Genomic DNA, 24485 nt, shown 5'->3' on the forward strand with positions numbered 1-24485 from the left:
TCCTAGTCCTCCCACCAGCAGGGCTCCTGACTAAACCTCTCTCTCCTTCTCCGCAGTGTCTGGCCGGCAGCTGCAGCCTGGGGAGCCGGATGCAGAAACAGAAGAAGAGCCCTCTGTAAGTGAGGCCCAGGGAGGACGCGTGCCCTCCTCAGACCTCCTCCCCTGCCCTGGGCCGGGGCAGAGCCCTCGTGGCTGAGATCAACCTGACTCTCTCCTCCCGCCAGGTGACCGAAGGGCCCGCCGACGAGATCATTCGGCCACGGCCACAGGGGTCCTCGCCTGTCTATGAATGCGCAGCTGAGGGTGCCGGCTTCGGACTTCCGGTAAGCATGCCAGACAGAGGCGCGCAGGCCAAGGGCAGGCTCAGGGCACTGCCCCGGTGGCCCCCTCTCCTCCTGCGCCGCCCTGCGTGGGCAGCTCCCTCGGTGTCTGTGCAGCCACGCTGCCCGCTGGCCACAGCCTATGACTGATGGGCCATCCTCCCTGACTCCTCTGCTGCCCCTACCCCTCCTTCCAGCTGACCAGGACACATCAAGATGGCCCGTGTGTGTGTGTGTGGGGGGGGGTGCAGACCTCCTGCTGCGATGTGCGGTGGGTGCAGGGGGTGTGCGTGTGCATGCCATCTCTGGAGAGGAGACACAGTGTCCCCCACAGCCGCAGGAGTCAGCTCCCTGTGCACACGGCCCCGCACTGGAGACACAGCGTCCCCCACAGCTGCAGGAGTCAGCCCCCTGTGCACACGGCCCCGCACTGGAGACACAGCGTCCCCCACAGCTGCAGGAGTCAGTCCCCTGTGCACACGGCCCCGCACTGGAGACACAGCGTCCCCCACAGCTGCAGGAGTCAGGCCCCTGTGCACACGGCCCCGCACTGGAGACACAGCGTCCCCCACAGGTGCAGGAGTCAGCTCCCTGTGCACACGGCCCCGCACTGGAGACACAGTGTCCCCCACAGCCGCAGGAGTCAGCTCCCTGTGCACACGGCCCCGCACTGGAGACACAGCGTCCCCCACAGCTGCAGGAGTCAGCCCCCTGTGCACACGGCCCCGCACTGGAGATACAGCGTCCCCCACAGGTGCAGGAGTCAGCTCCCTGTGCACACGGCCCCGCACTGAAGACACAGCGTCCCCCACAGCTGCAGGAGTCAGCTCCCCCCTGTGCACACGGCCCTGCACTGGAGACACAGCGTCCCCCACAGCTGCAGGAGTCAGCTCCCCCCTGTGCACACGGCCCTGCACTGGAGACACAGTGTCCCCCACAGCTGCAGGAGTCAGACCCCTGTGCACACAGCCCCGCACTGGAGACACAGTGTCCCCCACAGCTGCAGGAATCAGCTCCCCCCTGTGCACACGGCCCCGCACTGGAGACACAGCGTCCCCCACAGCTGCAGGAGTCAGCCCCCTGTGCACACGGCCCCGCACTGGAGACACAGTGTCCCCCACAGCTGCAGGAGTCAGACCCCTGTGCACACAGCCCCGCACTGGAGACACAGCGTCCCCCACAGCTGCAGGAATCAGCTCCCCCCTGTGCACACGGCCCCGCACTGGAGACACAGCATCCCCCACAGCTGCAGGAGTCAGCTCCCTGTGCACACGGCCCCGCACTGGAGACACAGCGTCCCCCACAGCTGCAGGAGTCAGCCCCCTGTGCACACGGCCCCGCACTGGAGACACAGCGTCCCCCACAGCTGCAGGAGTCAGCTCCCTGTGCACACGGCCCCGCACTGGAGACACAGCGTCCCCCACAGCTGCAGGAGTCAGCTCCCTGTGCACACGGCCCCGCACTGGAGACACAGCGTCCCCCACAGCTGCAGGAGTCAGCCCCCTGTGCACACGGCCCCGCACTGGAGACACAGCGTCCCCCACAGGTGCAGGAGTCAGCCCCCTGTGCACACGGCCCCTCACTGGAGACACAGCGTCCACCACAGCCGCAGGAGTCAGCCCCCTGTGCACACGGCCCCGCACTGGAGACACAGTGTCCCCCACAGGTGCAGGAGTCAGCTCCCTGTGCACACGGCCCCGCACTGGAGACACAGCGTCCCCCACAGCTGCAGGAGTCAGCTCCCTGTGCACACGGCCCCGCACTGGAGACACAGTGTCCCCCACAGGTGCAGGAATCAGCTCCCCCCTGTGCACACGGCCCCGCACTGGGCGTTCTGGGCCTTTCAGGCGGGGCTTCTAGAACTCCCTAAGTCCCTCTCATCCCTGGGCTGGGTCAGGGGGGTAACCCTCCGTGTCTGTGGCCATAGGAAGACACACCGAGCCGGCAAGGCCCCTCAGGGAGGCGGAGATCCTGGTGGAAGAGGGATTCCGGGGACTCACGGACGTTTTCCAGGATGAGTTATTCAGAGGTGGGTATGGAGGGAATGGAGGGTCAAGGAGGTAGACCCCTCTACAAGGGCTCCAGCCAGGGGCACCAGGGCCAGAGCAAGGAGAGGTACAGGAGAAGGGCAGGCCTGTCCCCCTTGTCAGGCCTGAGGCGGGGCAGGGGCCCCAGAAGGCTGGTCCAGGCTTGCCCCGACACCCCTGACCTCCTCTGAGGAAGAGCCATGCTCCCAGCCAGACACTCAGGTGCACAGACTTCCATGTTCTCAGCCGCAGGTGGGAAGGCTGCTACCCGCTGCCCAGGCCACAGCAGGCGCCCGGCTCCGTGGGCTCGCAGTGGGGAGGGGGCACTGCCTGTCGAGGCGGCCTTTCCTGTCACTGTGGCCCTGGCAGTCCTACAGGGCTGCCTGCCCCCCACCCTGTGCCAGGCCCCCGCCAGGCCCCAGGGCAGGCCCCCCCCGTGCCAGGCCCCCCCCCGTGCCAGGCCCCCCACCCCGTGCCTGCCCCCCCCGTGCCAGGCCCTCGCCAGGCCCCAGGTCAGGCCCCCCACCCCGTGCCTGCCCCCCCGTGCCTGCCCCCCCCCGTGCCAGGCCCCCGCCAGGCCCCAGGTCAGGCCCCCCACCCCGTGCCTGCCCCCCCCTGTGCCAGGCCCCAGGTCAGGCCCCCCACCCCGTGCCTGCCCCCCCCGTGCCAGGCCCCCCCAGGCCCCAGGGCAGGTCCCCCCCGTGCCAGGCCCCCCCAGGCCCCAGGGCAGGCCCCCACCCCATGCCAGGCCCCAGGGCAGGCCCCCCCCCATGCCAGCCCCCCCCGTGCCAGGCCCCCGCCAGGCCCCAGGTCAGGCCCCCCACCCCGTGCCTGCCCCCCCCCGTGCCAAGCCCCCCCAGGCCCCAGGGCAGGCCCCCCACCCCGTGCCTGCCCCCCATGCCAGGCCCCAGGTCAGGCCCCCCACCCCTTGCCTGCCCCCCCCCCCGTGCCAGGCCCCCACCAGGCCCCAGGTCAGGCCCCCCCCCGTGCCTGCCCCCCCCCGTGCCAAGCCCCCCCAGGCCCCAGGGCAGGCCCCCCACCCCGTGCCTGCCCCCCATGCCAGGCCCCAGGTCAGGCCCCCCACCCCTTGCCTGCCCCCCCCCCGTGCCAGGCCCCCGCCAGGCCCCCCCCCCGTGCCTGCCCCCCCCCGTGCCAAGCTCCCCCAGGCCCCAGGGCAGGCCCCCCACCCCGTGCCAGGCCCCAGGGCAGGCCAGCTGCACTGTTTGCTGCATTTCTCTTGGCGTTTGTGGCCCTTGTGGTTGAGCACCACCTGCCCCGTTGGTGACCAGAGCTGCACGCGTATAAAAGAACACGGGGCAACGGAGGAAGGCCCTGACCGCCAGGGGCAGGAGCCTCTCCTCTGCTTACCAGGTCCCCCTGGGCCTGGGCGGGTGTGGACAGGCTGCCTGTGAGTCCTGGCAGGTGGGGACAAGGACAAGAGGAGGTCACTCCCACCTGAAGCAGCCAGAGCCGGCTTCCGGAGAGGCTGGTCCTAGCAGCCCAGGACCCCCTGGTTGGGGGCCCACCGCTCGCCCTGTGTCGCTGGGTGGTGGGCAGGATCTGGGGTCTCTGTCCTCGGGGGAGGCCGCCCCTAGCACCGATGCCCCTGGTGGGACAGGCGTGTGCTCACCGCGGCCCTGGTGCGCTTCTGCTCCGCCCGTGCAGGAGGCATCGGAGGTGACGCTGAAGACGGAGGTGGAGGTTGGCGCCAGTGGCTACAGTGTCACAGGTGGCGGGGACCAGGGCATCTTCGTCAAGCAAGTGTTGAAGGACTCCTCGGCTGCCAAACTCTTCAGCCTGAGAGAAGGTGCCATGGCCGCCCCATCCCTCGTGTCCCCCACGACGGTCCCTGTCAGGATGGGAGGGGCCTGGAGAGGGCCAGGGGCCGCAGCCGGAGCTCGGGATGACTGCCAGCCCTGCTGGGTTTTCTTTCCGGGGACACGGGGTGGACGCTTCACAGGGGTGGACGCTTCACAGCCCTGGCTCGGCTCGGCTGGGCGGAGGGAAGGGCGGGGCAGCGCGGCGGCTCCTCCTCACGCACGCGCACGCACTCCACGGACCCCTCCTGTCCCGGGTGCAGCGGTGGCGCAGCGGGGGGCCGGGTAGCCTGGGGGGGCTAAGGCCACTCTGTCTTGGTCTAGGGGATCAGCTGCTCAGTGCAACCATCTTCTTTGACAATATTAACTATGAAGACGCCCTCAAAATCCTTCAGTACTCCGAGCCATACAAGGTCCAGTTCAAGGTCAAACGGAAACTTGCCGCCCAAGGGGACAAGGAGTGGGTTTCCAGTGCTGCACGGCGCGCCTCGAGGCGTTCAGGAACGCAGGTGAGGCTGCCTCACACGCCCCGGGCCGAGGCTGCGTGGATCCCGGCCCAAAGGCCACAGACCCCTGGCTTCCGGTACCAGTTCCCACAGGCCCCCTCCCCCTGTGCTGCAGGACAAAGGTGTCGCTGACGGGAGTGCTGACACACCGGTGAAGACTCTGGAGAGAGATGAGGACCGAGAGAGGCTCATCTCCCAGCCCGGGGATGGCAGAGGCCGGCGGCCACAGAAGGAGAGGCTCTCCTGGCCCAAATTCCAAGCCATGAAGAGCAAGCGTGGGCCCCGGAGGTCCCACAGCTCCTCAGAGGCCTACGAGAGGAGGAGGGCGCCCGACGTGTCCCCGACAAGCTCAGACACGGAGGCCCAGTTCCCGGCGGAGGGGCGGGAGCAGAACGCGGGAGCCGGCAGCCAGCGGAGGAGGAGGTTTCTGAACCTGAGGTTCAAGGTGGGCTCGGGGCAGGGGCCCTTGCGAGTGTGGCGGCCGGGTAGAGGGGCCCAAAGCGGGGCTGTCCAGGCCAGGGACACGGGGGAGGCGGGGTCCTGGCATGAGAGCCGGCGGGACACTGGGGCTGCTGCACACGGCAGGAGAGGACAGGACAGCAGAGGGGCAAGAGAGGGCGCCCACTCTGAGCGTGCAGCACCCCGAGAGCCTGACCCCCCGAGGGAGAGAGGACAGGACAGCAGAGGGGCAAGAGAGGGCGCCCACTCTGAGCGTGCAGCACCCCGAGAGCCTGACCCCCCGAGGGAGAGAGGACAGGACAGCAGAGGGGCAAGAGAGGGCGCCCACTCTGAGCGTGCAGCACCCCGAGAGCCTGACCCCCCGAGGGAGAGAGGACAGGACAGCAGAGGGGCAAGAGAGGGCACCCACTCTGAGCGTGCAGCACCCCGAGAGCCTGACCCCCCGAGGGAGAGAGGACAGGACAGCAGAGGGGCAAGAGAGGGTGCCCACTCTGAGCGTGCAGCACCCCGAGAGCCTGACCCCCCGAGGGAGAGAGGACAGGACAGCAGAGGGGCAAGAGAGGGTGCCCACTCTGAGCGTGCAGCACCCCGAGAGCCTGACCCCCCGAGGGAGAGAGGACAGGACAGCAGAGGGGCAAGAGAGGGCGCCCACTCTGAGCGTGCAGCACCCCGAGAGCCTGACCCCCCGAGGGAGAGAGGACAGGACAGCAGAGGGGCAAGAGAGGGCGCCCACTCTGAGCGTGCAGCACCCCGAGAGCCTGACCCCCCGAGGGAGAGAGGACAGGACAGCAGAGGGGCAAGAGAGGGCGCCCACTCTGAGCGTGCAGCACCCCGAGAGCCTGACCCCCCGAGGGAGAGAGGACAGGACAGCAGAGGGGCAAGAGAGGGCGCCCACTCTGAGCGTGCAGCACCCCGAGAGCCTGACCCCCCGAGGGAGAGAGGACAGGACAGCAGAGGGGCAAGAGAGGGTGCCCACTCTGAGCGTGCAGCACCCCGAGAGCCTGACCCCCCGAGGGAGAGAGCCGGGGGGGCGGGGTGAGCCCATATGCCACCCACAGGGTACTAAGAGACAAAGGTGGGGAAGGCCCAGGAGGAGATGGTGCCACAGGGAGAAGGCCCAGCCCTGGCACAGAGTGGACGGGGCCACAGGAAGGTAGTGCAGGGGGCTGGACTCGGGGGCCTGCCACATTGTCTCTGCAAGACCCCACAAGTGAAGACCAGACACAGGGCCACCAGCCACAGAGTTCCGGATAGGATTACCCAACTCAGAGACACCCACATGCAGCTTTTCCAAAGAAAAAGCGCTGGGGAACAAGAGGAGGCGTGATCGCACTCAGGTGGGGCCCGGACAGGGGTGGCCCTGCGGCCGTGGCCATGAGAAAGGGTGACCAGAGGCCAGAGGCACAGTGGGACAAAGTCCCTGCGCTGCCCACACCCGGTGGGGAGAGCAGAGGGGCGTGGCAGGCCTTGGAGAAACAGATATGGGGGGAGGGGTTAGAGGGGGGAGGGAGGAAAACGTGATGGACAGGCCGCGGCTCAAAGCGCCTTCGTTCAGGTGGTCCCGCAGGAAGGATGCAAAGTCAGGGGCAGAAAAACAAAGGCAGAAAAAAAAAAGAAAAGAAAAGAAAAAGAAAGAAACAGACATTTCATGGTTTTCAACTTACAGATGGACTCGGCAGAGGTCAGCGATAAAGAAGAGCGAAAAGGACAGAGATCTCTACCAAAAAGAACTGCTGAAAAAGAATTGGGGGAGAAAACGGAGGGAGACATTGGCCTGGGAGACAAGGACATGACCTCCAGAGACAGCAGGTTCAAGATGCCCAAGTTCAAGATGCCGTCCTTCGGCATGTCAGCGCCGGGCAAGTCCGTGGAGGGCTCAGTGGACGCGACTCTGCCAAAGGTCCAGATGGACGTGTCCCTGCCCTCCGTCCAGGCTCACGTCAAGACCGGTGACATCAGCACTGAGCTGCCTCCTGCTGACGTAGATTTAAGGACACACAAGATGGACATAAAGATCCCAGAGGGCCACCTGCCCGAGGGAGGGCTCCATGGTCCCACCGAAGAAACTGGACTCAAAGGGCACCTGCCCAAGGTGCAGATGCCCAGCATCAAGATGCCCCAGATGGACTTTAAAGGCCCCCAGGTGGACATCAAGGGGCCCAAAATAGACCTGAGAGGTGCCAAAGGGGAGGTGACCACCCCCGGCATGGACGTGTCACAGCCCAGCATAGAGGTGGACATCCAGGCTCCAGGAGCCAAGCTGGAGGGAGACATAGGCCTGGGGGACAAGGACGCGACCACCAGAGACATCAAGTTCAAGATGCCCAAGCTCAAGATGCCGTCCTTCTCTGTGTCAGCACCAGGCCAGTCTGTTGAGGGTTCGGTGGACGTGTCCCTGCCATTTATCCAGGGCGATGTCAAGTCTGGTGACCTCAACATTCAGCTGCCCTCTGCTGACGTGGATGTCAGGACAGGCGAGATGGGCGTGAAGTACCGAGAGGGCCACCTGCCCAAGGGACAGCTCCAGGGTCCCGCCACTGGAGGTGGACTCAAAGGACACCTGCCCAAGGTGCAGATGCCCAGCATCAAGATGCCCCAAGTGGACTTCAAGGGCCCCCAGGTGGACATTAAGGGACCCAAACTGGATCTGAAGGGCTTCAAAGGGGAGGTGACCGTTCCCGATGTGGATGTGTCTCTGCCAGATGTGCAGGTGGACATTAAGGCACCTGTCACCACGCTGGAGGGAGACATGGCCCTGGGGGACAAGGACGCGACCACCAGAGACAGCAAGTTCAAGATGCCCAAGTTCAAGATGCCGTCCTTCGGCATGTCAGTGCCAGGCAGGGATATAGGGACATCTGTGGATGTGCCTATGCCCAAGGCCACAGGGGAGGTGACAGTACCCTCCCTGGAAGGTGAGATTACAGCCCCAGAGGGCAGCGTCCAACTGCCGTCTGCTGAAGTCCAGCTGCCTGAGGGAGAGCTGGAGGTGGATCTTCCCGAGGGAGAGGTGACTCTGGGTGACCTGAAGGGCAAAGCAGAAGGGACCAGGTTCAAGGGCCACCTGCCCAAGGTACAGATGCCCAGTATCAAGATGCCCAAGGTGGACATCAAAGGCCCCCAGGTGGACATCAAGGGGCCCAAATTGGATCTGAAAGACACCAAAGGGGAGGTGACCACCCCCGGCATGGACGTGTCACTGCCCAGCGTGGAAATGGACATCCAGGCTCCCGGCGCCAAGCTGGGGGGAGACATCAGCCTGGGAGACAAGGACGCGGACTCAAGAGACAGCAGGTTCAAGATGCCCAAGTTCAAGATGCCGTCCTTCAGCATGTCAGTGCCAGGCAAGTCCGTTGAGGGCTCAGTGGACATGTCCCTGCCCTCCGTCCAGGCTGACATCAAGTCTGGTGACCTCAGCATTGAGCTGCCCTCTGCCGACATGGATGCCAAGACAGGCGAGCTGGACATAAAACTCCCAGAGGGCCACCTGCCCGAGGGAGAGCTACAGGGTTCAGCCGCTGGAACTGGACTCAAAGGGCACCTGCCCAAGGTGCAGATGCCCAGCATCAAGATGCCCCAAGTGGACTTCAAGGGCCCCCAGGTGGACCTCAAGGGGCCCAAAATGAGCCTGAAGGGTTCCAGAGGGGAGGTGACCACCCCTGACATGCATGTCTCTCTGCCCAGCGTGGAGGTGGACATTAAGGCGCCTGTCGCCACACTGGAGGGAGACATGGCCCTGGGGGACAAGGACGCGACCACCAGAGACAGCAGGTTCAAGATGCCCAAGCTCAAGATGCCGTCCTTCGGCATGTCAGCGCCAGGCAGAGATATGGGCACATCTGTGGATGTGCCTATGCCCAAGGCCACAGGGGAGGTGACAGTACCCTCTCTGGAAGGTGAGATCAGAGCCCCAGAGGGCAGCGTCCAACTGCCGTCTGCTGAAGTCCAGCTCCCTGAGGGAAAACTGGAGGTGGCCCTCCCCAAGGGAGAGGTGACGCTGGGCGAGCTGAAGGGCAAAGCAGAAGCACCCAGATTTAAGGGCCACCTGCCCAAGGTTCAGATGCCCAGCATCAAGGGCCCCCAGGTGGACATCAAGGGGCCCAAACTGGACCTGAAGGGGGTCAAAGGGGAGGTGACCATCCCCGACATGGACATGTCACTGCCCAGCGTGGACATCCAGGCTCCAGGCACCAAGCTGGGGGGAGACATTGGACTGGGAGACAAGGACGCGACCACCAGAGACAGCAAGTTCAAGATGCCCAAGTTCAAGATGCCGTCCTTCGGCATGTCAGTGCCAGGCACGTCCGTTGAGGGCTCAGTGGATGTATCTCTGCCAAGGGTTCAGGCAGACGTGTCCCTGCCCTCCACTCAGGCTGACGTCAAGTCTGGTGACGTCAGCATTGAGCTGCCATCTGCCGAAGTGGATGTCAGGACAGGAGAGAGGGGGATGGAGCTCCGGGAAGGCCACCTGCCCGAGGGACAGCTCTATGGTCCTGCTGCTGGGCTCAAAGCGCACCTGCCCAAGGTACAGATGCCCAGCATCAAGATGCCTAAGGTGGACTTCAAGGGCCCCCAGGTGGACATCAAGGGGCCAAAACTGGACCTGAAGAGTGCCAAAGGGGAGGTGACAGCCCCCGATGTGGATGTGTCATTGCCCAGCGTGGAGCTGGACGTCCAGGCTCCAGGAGCCAAGCTGGGGTCAGACATTAGTGTGGGAGACAAGAACGTGGCCACCAGAGACAGCAAGTTCAAGATGCCAAAGTTCAAGATGCCATCCTTCGGCATGTCAGCACCAGGCAGAGATATGGAGACGTCTGTGGAAGTGCCTATGCCCAAGGCCACAGGGGAGGTGACAGTGCCCTCCCTGGAAGGTGAGATCAGAATCCCAGAAGGCAGCATCCAACTGCCGTCTGCTGAAGTCCAGCTCCCTGGGGGACAGCTGGAGGTGGCCCTCCCCAAGGGAGAGGTGACGCTGGGCGAGCTGAAGGGAGAGGCGGAAGTGCCCAGGTTCAAGGGCCACCTGCCCAAGGTGCAGATGCCCAGCATCAAGGTGCCCAAGGTGGACATCAAGGGCCCCCAGGTGGACATCAAGGGGCCCAAACTGGACGTGAAAGGCATCAAAGGGGAGGTGACCATGCCTGACATGGACGTGTCGCAGCCCAGCATGGAGGTGGACATCCAGACTCCAGGCGCCAAGCTGGAGGGAGACATCAGCCTGGGAGACAAGGACGCGACCTCCAGAGACAGCAGGTTCAAGATGCCCAAGTTCAAGATGCCGTCCTTCGGCATGTCAGTGCCAGGCAAGTCCGTTGAGGGTTCAGTGGACGTGTCTCTGCCAAAGGTCCAGAAGGACGTGTCCCTGCCCTCCATCCAGGCTGACGTCAAGTCTGGTGACCTCAACATTGAGATGCCATCTGCTGACGTGGATGTCAGGGCAGGCGAGATGAGCATGAAGTTCCCAGAGGGCCACCTGCCCGAGGGAGAGCTACAGGGTTCAGCCGCTGGAACTGGACTCAAAGGGCACCTGCCCAAGGTGCAGATGCCCAGCATCAAGATGCCCCAAGTGGACTTCAAGGGCCCCCAGGTGGACCTCAAGGGGCCCAAAATGAGCCTGAAGGGTTCCAGAGGGGAGGTGACCACCCCTGACATGCATGTCTCTCTGCCCAGCGTGGAGATGGACATTAAGGCGCCTGTCACCACACTGGAGGGAGACATGGCCCTGGGGGACAAGGACGCGACCACCAGAGACAGCAGGTTCAAGATGCCCAAGTTCAAGATGCCGTCCTTCGGCATGTCAGTGCCAGGCAGAGATATGGGCACATCTGTGGATGTGCCTATGCCCAAGGCCACAGGGGAGGTGACAGTACCCTCTCTGGAAGGTGAGATTAGAGCCCCAGAAGGCAGCGTCCAACTGCCGTCTGCTGAAGTCCAGCTCCCTGGGGGAGATCTGGAGGTGGACATCCCCAAGGGAGAGGTGACGCTGGGCGAGCTGAAGGGCAAAGCAGAAGGGGCCAAATTCAAGGGCCACCTGCCCAAGGTGCAGATGCCCAGCATCAAGATGCCTAAGGTGGACATCAAGGGCCCCCAGGTGGACATCAAGGGCCCCCAGGTGGACATCAAGGGGCCAAAACTGGACCTAAAAGGCACCAAAGGGGAGGTGACCATCCCCAACATGGACGTGTCACTGCCCAGCGTGGAGGTGGACATCCAGACACCTGTCACCACACTGGAGGGAGACATTGGACTGGGAGACAAGGACGCGACCACCAGAGACAGCAGGTTCAAGATGCCCAAGTTCAAGATGCCGTCCTTCAGCATGTCAGTGCCAGGCACATCCGTTGAGGGCTCAGTGGATGCATCTCTTCCAAAGGTCCAGGCGGACGTGTCCCTGCCCTCCACTCAGGCAGATGTCAAGTCTGGTGACGTCAGCATTGAGCTGCCGTCTGCCGAAGTGGATGTCAAGACAGGAGAGATGGAGACGAAACTCCCAGAGGGCCACCTGCCCGAGGGACAGCTCCATGGTCCTACTGCTGGACTCAAAGGGCACCTGCCCAAGGTACAGATGCCCAGCATCAAGATGCCTAAAGTGGACTTCAAGGGCCCCCAGGTGGACATCAAGGGGCCAAAACTGGACCTGAAGGGGGCTGAAGGGGCGGTCACTGCCCCCGATGTTGAGGTGTCTCTGCCCAGAGTGGAGGGGGACATCCAGACTCCAGGAGCCACGCTGGAGGGAGACATGGCCCTGGGGGACAAGGACGTGACCACCAGAGAAAGCAGGTTCAAGATGCCCAAGTTCAAGATGCCGTCCTTCGGCATGTCAGTGCCAGGCAGGGATATGGGGACATCTGTGGATGTGCCAATGCCCAAGGCCACAGGGGAGGTGACAGTGCCGTTCCTGGAAGGTGAGATTACAGCCCCAGAGGGCAGCATCCAACTACCATCTGAAGTGAAGCTCCCTGAAGCAGAGTTAGAGGTGTCCCTTACCGAGGGAGAGGTGACGCTGGGCGAGCTGAAGGGCAAAGCAGAAGGGGCCAAGTTCAAGGGCCACCTGCCCAAGATGCAGATGCCCAGCATCAAGGTGCCCAAGGTGGACATCAAGGGCCCCCAGGTGGACATCAAGGGGCCAAAACTGGACCTGAGGGTCACCAAGGAGAAGATGACTTCCCCTGATGTGGACATGTCTCTTCCCAGTGTGGAAGTGGACGTCCAGGCACCTGGCACCAAGCTGGAGGGAGACACGGCCTTGGGGGACACGGAGGCGGCTGCCAGAGACGGGAAGTTCAAGATGCCCAAGTTCAAGATGCCGTCCTTCGGTGTGTCAGCACCAGGGAAGTCTGTCGAGGGCTCGGTGGACGCGTCTCTGCCAAAGGTCCAGGCAGACGTGTCCCTGCCCTCCATCCAGGCTGATGTCAAGTCCTGTGACATCAGCACTGAGCTGCCATCTGCTGACGTGGATGTGAGGACAGGCGAGCTGGGTATGAAGTTCCCAGAGGGCCACCTGCCCGAGGGAGGGCTCCAGGGTCCCACCACTGGAGCTGGACTCAAAGGGCACCTGCCCAAGATGAAGATGCCCAGCATCAAGATGCCCAAAGTGGACTTCAAGGGCCCCCAGGTGGACATCAAGGGGCCCAAACTGGACCTGAAGGGGGTTAAAGGAGAGATGACTGCCCCTGATGTGGATGTGTCTCTGCCCAGTGTGGAGGTTGACCTCCAGGCTCCAGGCTCCAAGGTAGAGGGAGACATCGGGTTGGGAGATGAGTCGGCCACTAGAGACAGCAAGTTCAAGATGCCCAAGGTCAAGATGCCGTCCTTCAGTGTGACAGCACAAGGCAAAGATCTGGGAACATCTGTGGACTTTCCTACGCCCAAGGCCACAGGGGAGGTGACAGTGCCTTCCCTGGGAGGCAAGACTATAGCTGCAGAGGGCAGCGTCCCACTGCCGTCTGCTGAAGTCCAGCTCCCTGGGGGAGAGCTGGAGGTGGCCTTCCCCAAGGCAGGGGTGACGCTGGGCGAGCTGAAGGTCAAAGAAGAAGGGGCCAGTTTCAAGGGCCACCTGCCCAAGGTGCAGATGCCTGGTATCAAGGTGCCCAAGGTGGATATCAAGGGGCCCAAACTGGACTTGAAGGGCTACAAAGGGGAGGTGACCGCCCCTGATGTGGACGTGTCTCTGCCGGGCGTGGAGATAGATACCCAGGCACCTGTAGCCAAGCTGGAGGGAGACATGGCCCTGGGGGACAAGGACACGACCACCAGAGACAGCAAGTTCAAGATGCCCAAGTTCAAGATGCCGTCCTTCAGCATGTCAGTGCCAGGTAAGTCCATTGAGGGCTCAGTGGACGTGTCTCTCCCAAAGATTCAGGCCAACGTGTCCCCGCCCTCCATCCAGGGCGATGTCAAGTCCTGTGACCTCAGCATTGAGTTGCCATCTGCTGACGTGGACGTCAGGACAGGCGAGCTGGGCGTGAAGCTCCCGGAAGGCCACTTGCCCGAGGGTGAGCTCCATGGTCCGGCTGAAGGAGCAAAACTCAAAGGGCACCTGCCCAAAGTTCAGATGCCCAGCATCAAGATGCCCAAAGTGGACTTTAAGGGTCCTCAAGTGGACATCAAGGGGCCCAAGCTGAACTTGAAAGGTGCTAAAGAGGAGGTAACCGTGTCCAACATAGATGTGTCACTGCCTAGCATGGACGTGGACATCCAGACTCCAGGGACAAAGCTGGAGGGAGACATCAGCCTGGGGGACAAGGACGTGGCCGCCAGAGACAGCAAGTTCATGATGCCCAAGATTAAGATGCCATCCTTCGGCGTGAGGGCACCAGGCCAAGATTTGGGAACATCTGTGGACTTCCCTCTGCCCAAGGCCACAGGGGAGGCCACTCTGCCCTCCGTGGAGGGTGAGATTAGAGCCACAGAGGGCAGCGTCCAACTGCCGTCTGCTGAAGTGGACCTCCCTGGGGGAGAGCTGGAGGTAGCCGTGGGAAAGATGGCGCTGGGTGAGGTGAAGGGCAAAGCAGAAGGCGCCAGGTTCAAGGGCCACCTGCCCAAGGTGCCACTGCCCAGCATCAAGATGCCCAAAGTGGACTTCAAGGGCCCCCTGATGGATGTCCAGGGGCCCACACAGACCCTAAAGGGTGCCGAGCAAGAGGTGACCACACCCGACGTGGAGGTGTCGCTGCCCAGTGTGCAGGTGGATATTCGAGTGCCAGGCGCCAAGATGGAGGGAGACACGGCCCTGGGGGACATGGAGGCGGCCACCAGAGACAGCACGTTCAAGATGCCAAAGTTCAAGATGCCGTCCTTTGGTGTGTCAGCACCAGGCGAGTCTGTCGGGGGCTCGGTGGACGTGCCTTTGCCAGAGGTTCCAGCGGACGTGTCCCTGCCTGCTGTTCAGGCCGACGTCAAGACTGGTGACCTCAACATTGAGCTGCCATCTGCTCAAGTGGACGTCAGGACAGGCGAGTTGGCTATGAACGTCCCGCAAGGCCACCTGCCCAAGGGAGAGCTCCAGGGGTCAGCAGCTGAAGCTGGACTTAAAGGGCACCTGCCCAAGGTACAGATGCCCAGCATCAAAATGCCCAAAGTGGACATCAAAGGTCCCCACATGGACATCAAGGGGCCCAAACTGGATCTGAAGGGCTTCAAAGGGGAGGTGACCGTTCCCAATGTGGACATGTCTCTGCCAGATGTGCAGGTGGATACCCAGGCACCTGTAGCCAAGCTAGAGGGGGACATGGCCCTGGGGGACAGGGAGGGGGCCACCAGAGACAGCAAGTTCAAGATGCCCAAGTTAAAGATGCCGTCCTTCGGCGTGTCGGTGCCAGGCAAGTCTGTCGAAGGATCCACCGATGTGTCTCTGCCAAAGGTCCAGGCGGACGTGTCCCTGCCCTCCATCCAGGGTGATGTGAAGACCAGTGACCTCAGCATTGAGCTGCCATCTGCCGACATGGATGTCAAGAAAGGCGAGCTGGGCATGAAACTCCCAGAGGGCCACATGCCCAAGGGGGAACTGAAGAGTCCAGCCACTGCAGCTGGACTTGCTGGGCACATGCCCAAGGTGCAGATGCCCAAAGTGGACTTCAAAGGCCCCAAGGTGGACATTAAGGGGCCCAAACTGGACCTGAAAGGCACCAAAGGGGAGGTGACCACACCCGGCATGGACATTTCACGGGACAGCATAGAGGTGGACATCCAGGCTCCAGGTGCCAAGCTGGAGGGAGACATCAGCCTGGGAGACAAGGACACGACCTCCAGAGACAGCAGGTTCAAGATGCCCAAGTTCAAGATGCTGTCCTTCAGCATGTCAGCACCAGGCAAAGATTTGGGAACATCTGTGGACTTACCTATGCCCAAGGCCACAGGGGAGGTGACAGTGCCTTCCCTGAGAGGCGAGATTATAACCCCAGAGGGCAGCATCCATCTGCCGTCTGCTGAAATCAAGTTCCCTGAGGGAGAGCTGGAGGTGGACCTCCCCGAGGGAGAGGTGACGCTGGGCGAGCTGAAGGGCAAAGAAGGGGCCAGTTTTAAGGGTCACCTGCCCAAGGTGCAGATGCCTGGCATTAAGGTGCCCAAGGTAGACATCAAAGTTTCCCCGGTGGACATCAAGGGACCCCAACTGGATCTGAAGGGCTTCAAAGGGGAGGTGACCACCCCTGATGTGGACGTGTCTCTGCCGGGCGTGGAGATAGATACCCAGGCACCTGTAGCCAAGCTGGAGGGAGACATGGCCCTGGGGGACAAGGACGCGACCACCAGAGACAGCAAGTTCAAGATGCCCAAGTTCAAGATGCCGTCCTTCAGCATGTCAGTGCCAGGCAAGTCCATTGAGGGCTCAGTGGACGTGTCCCTACCCTCCATCCAGGGCGATGTCAAGTCCTGTGACCTCAGCATTGAGTTGCCATCTGCAGAAGTGGACGTCAAGACAGGCGAGCTGGGCGTGAAGCTCCCGGAGGGCCACTTGCCCGAGGGTGAGCTCCATGGTCCGGCCGAAGGAGCAAAACTCAAAGGGCACCTGCCCAAAGTTCAGATGCCCAGCATCAAGATGCCCAAAGTGGACTTTAAGGGTCCTCAAGTGGACATCAAGGGGCCCAAACTGGACTTGAAAGGTGCCAAAGAAGAGGTGACCATGTCCAACATAGATGTGTCACTGCCTAGCATGGACGTGGACATCCAGACTCCAGGGACAAAGCTGGAGGGAGACATCAGCCTGGGGGACAAGGACGTGGCCGCCAGAGACAGCAAGTTCATGATGCTGTCCTTCGGCGTGAGGGCACCAGGCCAAGATTTGGGAACATCTGTGGACTTCCCTCTGCCCAAGGCCACAGGGGAGGCCACTCTGCCCTCCATGGAGGGTGAGATTAGAGCCACAGAGGGCAGCGTCCAACTGCCGTCTGCTGAAGTGGACCTCCCTGGGGGAGAGCTGGAGGTAGCCGTCACTAAGGGAGAGGTGGCGCTGGGTGAGGTGAAGGGCAAAGCAGAAGGCGCCAGGTTCAAGGGCCACCTGCCCAAGGTGCCGCTGCCCAGCATCAAGATGCCCAAGGTGGACATCAAGGGACCCAAACTGGACTTGAAGGGGGCTGAAGGGGAGATGACTGTCCCCAACATAGACATGTCTCTGCCCAGCATTGAAGTGGACATCAAGGCACCTGTCGCCACGCTGGAGGGAGACATGGCCCTGGGGGACAAGGACGCGACCACCAGAGACAGCAAGTTCAAGATGCCCAAGTTCAAGATGCCGTCCTTCAGTGTGACAGCACAAGGCAAAGATTTGGGAACATCTGTGGATCTGCCTATGCCCAAGGCCACAGGGGAGGTGACAGTACCCTCTCTGGAAGGTGAGATTAGAGCCCCAGAGAGCAGCGTCCAACTGCCGTCTGCTGAAGTCCAGCTGCCTGAGGGAAAACTGGAGGTGGCCCTCCCCAAGGGAGAGGTGACGCTGGGCGAGCTGAAGGGAGAGGCGGAAGTGGCCAAGTTCAAGGACCACCTGCCCAAGGTGCAGATGCCCAGTGTCAAGATGCCCAAGGTGGACATCAAAGGGCCTCAGGTGGACATCAAGGGGCCCAAACTGGACCTGAAAGGCACAAAAGGGGCGGTGACCACCCCGGCTGTGGAAGTGTCGCTGCCCAGCGTGGAGGTGGACATCCAGGCTCCAGGCGCCAAGCTGGAGGGAGACATCTCCCTGGGGGACAAGGACACGGTCGCCAGAGACAGCAGGTTCAAGATGCCCAAGTTCAAGATGCCGTCCTTCAGCATGTCAGTGCCAGGCAAGTCTGTCGAGGGCTCAGTGGACGTGTCCCTACCTTCCATCCAGGGCGATGTCAAGTCTGGTGACCTCAGCATTGAGCTGCCCTCTGCCGATCTGGATGGCAAGACAGGTGAGCTTGGTGTGAAGCTCCCGGAGGGCCACCTGCCCGAGGGAGAGCTCCAGAGTCCTGCTGAAGGAGCAAAACTCAAAGGACACCTGCCCAAGGTGCAGATGCCCAGCATCCAGATGCCCAAGGTGGACTTCAAGGGCCCCCAGGTGGACATCAAGGGGCCGAAACTGGATTTGAAGCAGATCAAAGGGGAGGTGACCATCCCTGACGTGGACATGTCACTGCCCAGTGTGAAGACTGACCTCCAGTCTCCAGACTCTAAGCTGGAGGGAGACATCAGGCTAGGAGACAAGGAGTTGACCACCAGAGACAGCAAGTTCAAGACGCCCAGGTTCAAGATGCCGTCCTTTGGTGTGATGGCACAAGACAAAGATTTGGGAACATCCGTAGACTCACCTATGCCCAAGGCCACAGGAGAGGTGACAGTACACTCCCTGGGAGGTGAGATTATAGCCCCAGATGGCACCATCCAACTGCCATCTGCTGAAGTCGAGCGCCCTGGGGGAGAGCTGGATGTGGCCCTTGCCAAAGGAGAGGTGACACTGGGCGAGCTGAAGGGAAAGGCGGAAGTGGCCAAGTTCAAGGGCCACCTGCCCAAGGTGCAGATGCCCAGCATCAAGAGGCCCAAAGTGGACATCAAAGGTCCCCAGGTGGACCTCAAGGGGCCCAAACTGGACCTGAAAGGCACAAAAGGGGAGGTGACCACCCCAGATGTGGACGTGTCTCTGGCCAGTGTGGAGGTGGACATCCAGGCACCTGTAGCCAAGCTGGAGGGAGACATGGCCCTGGGGGACAAGGACGCGACCACCAGAGACAGCAAGTTCAAGATGCCCAAGCTCAAGATGCCGTCCTTCAGCATGTCAGTGCCAGGCAAGTCTGTTGAGGGCTCAGTGGACGTGTCCCTACCTTCCATCCAGGGCGATGTCAAGTCTGGTGACCTCAGCATTGAGCTGCCCTCTGCCGACATGGATGCCAAGACAGGCGAGCTGGGCATAAAACTCCCAGAGGGCCACCTGCCCAAGGGAGAGCTACAGGGTTCAGCTGCTAAAGCTGGACTCAAAGGACACCTGCCCAAGGTACAGATGCCCAGCATCAAGATGCCCAAAGTGGACTTCAAGGGCCCCCAGGTGGACATGAAGGGGCCCAAAATGGACCTGAAAGGGGCAGAAGGGGAGATGACCATGCCTGACAGGGACATGTCTCTGCCCAGCGTGGAGGTGGACATCAAGGCGCCTGTCACCACGCTGGAGGGAGACATGGCCCTGGGGGACAAGGACGCGACCACCAGAGACAGCAAGTTCAAGATGCCCAAGTTCAAGATGCCGTCCTTCGGCATGTCAGCGCCAGGCAGGGATATGGGGACATCTGTGGATGTGCCTGTGCCCAAGGCCACAGGGGAGGTGACAGTATCCTCCCTGGAAGGTGAGATTAGAGCCCCAGAGGGCAGCGTCCAACTGCCGTCTGCTGAAGTCCAGCTGCCTGAGGGAAAACTGGAGGTGGCCCTCCCCAAGGGAGAGGTGACGCTGGGCGAGCTGAAGGGAGAGGCGGAAGTGGCCAAGTTCAAGGGCCACCTGCCCAAGGTGCAGATGCCCAGTGTCAAGATGCCCAAGGTGGACATCAAAGGTCCTCAGGTGGACATCAAGGGGCCCAAACTGGATCTGAAAGGCACAAAAGGGGAGGTGACCACCCCAGATGTGGACGTGTCACTTCCCAGCATAGAGGTGGACATCCAGGCTCCAGGCACCAAGCTGGAGGGAGACATCAGCCTGGGAGACAAAGACGTGGTCGCCAGAGACAGCAGGTTCAAGATGCCCAAGTTCAAGATGCCGTCCTTCAGCATGTCAGTGCCAGGCAAGTCCGTTGAGGGTTCAGTGGACGTGTCTCTGCCAAAGGTCCAGAAGGACGTGTCCCTGCCCTCCATTCCAGCTGATGTCAAGTCCAGTGACCTCAGGACTGAGCTGCCATCTGCTGCCCTGGACATGAAGACTGGTGATGGTCTTGGTGTGGAGTTCCCGGAGGGCCGCTGGCCCGAGGGACAGCTCCATGGTCCCACCGAAGGAGCAGGATTCAAAGGGCACCTGCCTAAGGTGCAGATGCCCAGCATCAAGATGCCCAAGGTGGACATCAAAGGTCCTCAGGTGGACATCAAGGGGCCCAAACTGGACCTGAAAGGCGCCAAAGCGGAGGTGACTGTCCCCGACGTAGAGGTATCACTACCAAGTGTGGAGGTGGACATCCAGGCTCCAGACCGCAAGCTACCGAGTGGCATCGCCCCGAAGGTCAAGGATTCAGCTGCCAGAGACGGCAAGTCCAAGATGCCCAAGTTCAGGATGCCGTCCTTCAGCATGTCAGTGCCAGGCAAGTCTGTCGAGGGCTCGGTGGACGCGTCTCTGCCCAAGGTTCAGGCGGACATGTCCCTGCCCTCCGCCCAGGCTGATGTCAAGTCCAGTGACCTCAGGACTGAGCTGCCATCTGCTGACGTGGATGTGAGGACAGGCGAGCTGGGCGTGATGCTCCCAGAGGGCCACCTGCCCGAGGGAGAGCTCCAGGGTCCAGCCACTGGAGCTGGACTCAAAGGGCACCTGCCCAAGATGAAGATGCCCAGCATCAAGATGCCCAAAGTGGACTTCAGGGGCCCTCAGGTGGACCTCAAGGGGCCCAAACTGGACCTGAAGGGTGCCAGTGAGGTGGTGACTGCCCCCGACGTGGATGTGTCTCTGCCCAGTGTGGAGGGGGACATCCAGGCTCCAGGCTCCAAGCTGGAGGGTGACACGGGCCTTGCAGAGAAGGAGATGGTCAGCAGAAGTAGTAAGTTAAAAATGCCAAAGGTCAGCATGCCATTCTTTAGAACATCCTCCAGTAAGACTTCTTTGGTTTCATCTCAAGTTCTCGACAGTGGTCAAGATGCAGAAGTGACTTCCTCTTTGGACCACACAGATGCTGTCGTCGATTCCGCCGATCCTTCCTTTTCTTTTGTCAAGGTGGATGGAGCCTTGTCAGTTGACATGTCTGGAGAAAAGACCAAAATGAAGAGACCCCACACCGAACTTCCGAAGGTCTTCTCTCCTTCAGGAAAACCTCCTAAAAGCCTGGGAACTCTGGACAAGGATTCTGGGGTTCCTCTCCCCGGGGATGCCTCGGCCACTCCGGCCGTGGTGGGTGGAGGCGGGTCTCTCAAGGAGCGTGGACCTGCTGTGGGGCCGTCTGTGCACGGGCCCCAAGTGGGTTGGCCCAGCGTTTCTTCCGCCAGGCTGGATATCAGTGGTCCTCATGCTGAATTCTCAGCAGGAACTTCCTGTGAGGGTGTCACGCTCACAAAGTACCAGGTGACTCTCCCCACAGCCCCTGTCTCTCCGGAGCTGTGTCAGGGACCCCTCTCCGTGTGCGAGGGTGATGCTACTGTTCTCCGCAGAGAATGGACCGCAGACCTGTCGTCCCGGGAGACAGTTCCTTTGTCCCAGACTGACAGCCACCCTGCCCCGGCAGATGCCCTGACTGACACATCTTATAGTCGGGTGACTTTTCCTAAATTCCATCGACCAAAGTTCAGGTTTTCAGTGTCACGAACAGGAGAGGCCGAGGGGGAGCCCCGTGCCGTGGGGGGTGCCCTGTCTCCTCTCAGCCCTGCGGAGGTACTGGGCTCCGAGGGAGCCCTGTGGTCAGGCGCTCAGCTGCCGTCCGTAGGTGTCTCCACGTCTCAGGGGCCGGGAGACCCCGCGGGCGGTGCCGGGAGGTCAGCTGTGGCTCCAGGTGGGGGCCCAGCCGAAGATGCCGACCGTGAGGGGAAAGGCAGTCCCTTAAAAATGCCTCGGCTGAGGCTCCCATCCTTCAGGCGGTCCCCGAAGAAGGGGGCGGAGCCCAAAGGGGACTCTGGACACAGCCTGGTCGTAGATGCAGAGGCGCCCGGGGTTCACGCCCCACAGGTGGAGGCCCAGGTGCACGTGACTCCTGAGAAGGACGGAGAGAAGGGGAGGGTGAAAACGCCTGGGTTTGCCATGCCGAAACTGGCACTTCCCAAAATGAAGACTTCCAAGGGGGAGGCAGGCCTGCCACCCGGAGACCCAGAGCTGGCCACAGGGGGGGCCCGTGGTGAGGGTACTGCTGGGGCTCCTGCTGCAACCTCCGGCCCCCCAGAAGGAGAGGGTGTGAACCTCCACCTGACACAGGCCCACTTTCCCACTGTGGGCTTTGCCAAACCTGACCTCAGACCCAGCCAGGTCCAGGTGGAGGTAAGCCGGTCTCCGGGTGACCTTCCTCCCCCCAAACACAGCCTGTCTCTCAGAGATGGCAGCAAAGGGCCTGGGCTTGGGGAAGGCTCAGCAAGTCAGCCTCCGGGGCAGGCGGTGGCCCCCTCAACCAGAGACTCCCTCGAGGCAGCCTGGGAAACCTCCGAGTCTGGGGCGCCCGTGGTGGGGAGCCTCGAGGGGGGTGCGGGGAGCCCCGAGGGGGGTGCGGCAGTGGGAGCTGCACCGGCTGGCTCGCAGGACAGCTGGTTTCGGATGCCCTCGCTCCGCCTGCCCGGCTTCTGGCGCTCCTCCAAGGAGCGGGGCGGGGCTGGAGGACCAGGCGCTCAGATGCAGGCTCCTGCCACGGGCGCAGCAGGGGGAGGAGAGGCACCGTCTACAGTCACCAGCACTGAAGTCTGTGCTCCTGGGTCAGAGGCGGTGGCAGCTGTGACCCCACCGCCCCCAGAGGCAGGGACCACGGAGGCCCCGCCTCCCACCCCCGAAGGCCCCCTTAAACTGAAGGCTTTGGAGACTGACGTGCCAGCCCAGATCGCTGTCGTGGACGTGGGCCGCGTCTGGGAGGGTGCGGTGCTTGCTGTCAAGTTCCCCACACTAAAGGTGCCGAGGTTCACCTTCCCGGCCCCCAGCTCGGAGGGCGATGTCTTCATCCCCCCCGGGAGAGAGGTGTGGTGCCCAGACAGCAGCGGCCTTGACCTGGCCCTGCATAAAGAAGGCTCCGCAGTCCGGGCCGTGAGCATCTCCAAGACTGGCGATGGCGACAGGGTCCCCCGGGAGCAGCCTGTGGCCCTTGACCTCTCCTCGGACGCTTCCCCCATCTCTAAAGTCAGAGTTCACATTCAGGGTGCTCGAGTGGAGACCCAAGAGGTCACCATCCACAGCAGGGTCACAACCGAGTTGGCTGGCCTGTCAGGATCCGAGGCTTTTTCCACTCAGATCGTTCGGGAAACGGAGATCCCTGCTTCCGAGGTCCAGATGCCTTCTTACGGATTTTCGTTGCTCACGGGGAGGGTCCTGGAGGGCCCCTTGCGGGCTCAGGTGCACGTGGTCACTCCGGACTCTCAGCTGCCGCAGCCGGAGGGCTCGCAAGCAGCTCCCACACAAGTCGCCCCCGGGGCCGACCCCGTTTATGGGGATCTCCAGCCCGACACGGGAGAACCATTTGAAATTATCTCCTCTAGCACCAACGTGCCGGGCCCACAGACATTCACGCCCGAAGTGCGCTCTGGCCCCCAGGGTGCCGGTGCCGACAGCTGCTCAGACGAGGAGCCCGCAGAAATCCTCGAATTCTCCCTTGAAGATGGCCAAGACGAAGACGAGGCTGCCCTAGAGAAACCAGAGAGCAAACGGCCTTCAGGTCGGTTCCGGTTTTGGCTGCCGAGCCTTGGGTTCTCGTCCTCGGTGGAGGACGCCAGCACGGATTCCCCAGACGAGGCGCGGACACCCGCCCCGATCCAGGCGCAGCCCGAGGCCCGCCCTGCGGCAGAGCAGCCCAAGAAACAGGAGAAGGCCGGCTGGTTCCGATTTCCCAAATTGGGGTTCTCTTCGCCTCCCGGCAAGAAGAGCTCAAGCACTGAGGACGCGGCAGGCCTGGCGGAGCCGGAGCCCCAGGATGAAGCAGTCACCTTTTTTGATGCCCGAGAAAGCTTCTCCACCGAGGAGAAGGACGGGGAGCCCGCAGCGGCGGCAGGCGCCGGCCCGGGCCCCGGCGCCATCGTGACCTCCGTTGCCAGAACGGAGTTAGCGAGGCAGGAGCCGCCCGGGAAACCCAGCGCTGAGCCCGCGCCCAGGCCCGCAGCCAAGTGAGGCCACAGGGGTGGCTTCTCAGGGGAGGAGAGAGGTACCCAGTCGGAAAGCGGAGGCACGTCCACCTCAACTCACAGAAGACAAAGAGAAACTGGCCGCCATCCATCCTGGAGCCCTCCCTTCTGACACGGGGACCCAGCTCTGGAAGCCTAGGGCGCCAGGACCACGCGGGGGTGGGGTGCTCTCAAAAATGCTGCTGGAGAAGGTCTTGGCAAACGCGCTTATAGGGACCTGTCCCCAGGGCCAACTGGGACAGCTGTTTCTTTGAGGATGAGGCAATAATGGCCGTGGGGGTGGCTGTTGTGCGGGTGTGGGCGTGGCCTCCATGTGGGTGTGGGCGTGGTGTGGGCGTGGCCCTGTCCTGCCGCTGCTTCCTGGCTGGCTGATGGAGCTTCCCTGTTTCCGGCAGAGTCTCGCATATTCCTGCAGGATTTAGGACCCCATTGCCTGCGCGCTTATTACCAGCTCACTCCTGTGTTGAATGCCCCGCCAAGCCAAGCTTTGGGGATTTCATGTGACGTGCATAGACGCTGGGCAGGCGAGCGGTGGCCAGCACTGGCTGGGTCCGAGCTCAGGGGCAGCTGTGGGTGGTGGGCCAGCAGGGGGGCGAGGAGATTCTGTCCAGCGGCACTGCCCCTGTGAGATTTTTGTGCACACGCTGCGCCAGACTCCGCTCCCTGTTCCCCAATGGGCAATAAAGGAGATGACGCTCCCACCGTGGTGGCTGCGAGGGCTTTTGTTCTGGGAAGGACACTGTCCCTTGGTTCTCCCCCACCACACACAAACACACACGCACACACAGACACACACACTTCCAGCCCCAGTCTACAGAGAACAGACTCAGAGGTGAGTCCTAGAGTGTCCACAGATCCACTTGTCCATCCAGACCCTCCTATGAGCCAGCATCAGGGTGGCCCAGCGGAGATGTGGCAGGAACA

At 62.3% G+C, this 24485-nt stretch overlaps 1 protein-coding gene across 2 annotated transcripts; it reads left to right on the plus strand.

Annotated features, from left to right (window-relative positions):
- The first annotated feature begins 230 nt into the window (after positions 1-230).
- On the plus strand, positions 231-24263 carry AHNAK2 (AHNAK nucleoprotein 2). Of its 2 annotated transcripts, XM_066276274.1 has the most exons (7): positions 231-323; positions 2248-2349; positions 4013-4154; positions 4489-4673; positions 4786-5115; positions 6796-8477; positions 8955-24263. In XM_066276274.1, exons 2-7 carry the CDS (start codon positions 2335-2337, stop codon positions 23545-23547), a joined length of 16947 nt encoding a protein of 5648 aa, XP_066132371.1. In that variant the 5' UTR covers positions 231-323; positions 2248-2334; the 3' UTR covers positions 23548-24263. The 2 variants fall into 2 exon arrangements, with proteins under 2 accessions (XP_066132371.1, XP_066132370.1); XM_066276273.1 differs by having other exon boundaries at positions 6796-24263.
- The last annotated feature ends 222 nt before the right edge of the window (positions 24264-24485 follow it).

This window comes from Saccopteryx bilineata, chromosome 4, assembly GCF_036850765.1.
Source record: "Saccopteryx bilineata isolate mSacBil1 chromosome 4, mSacBil1_pri_phased_curated, whole genome shotgun sequence".
Lineage (NCBI taxonomy): Eukaryota > Metazoa > Chordata > Mammalia > Chiroptera > Emballonuridae > Saccopteryx > Saccopteryx bilineata.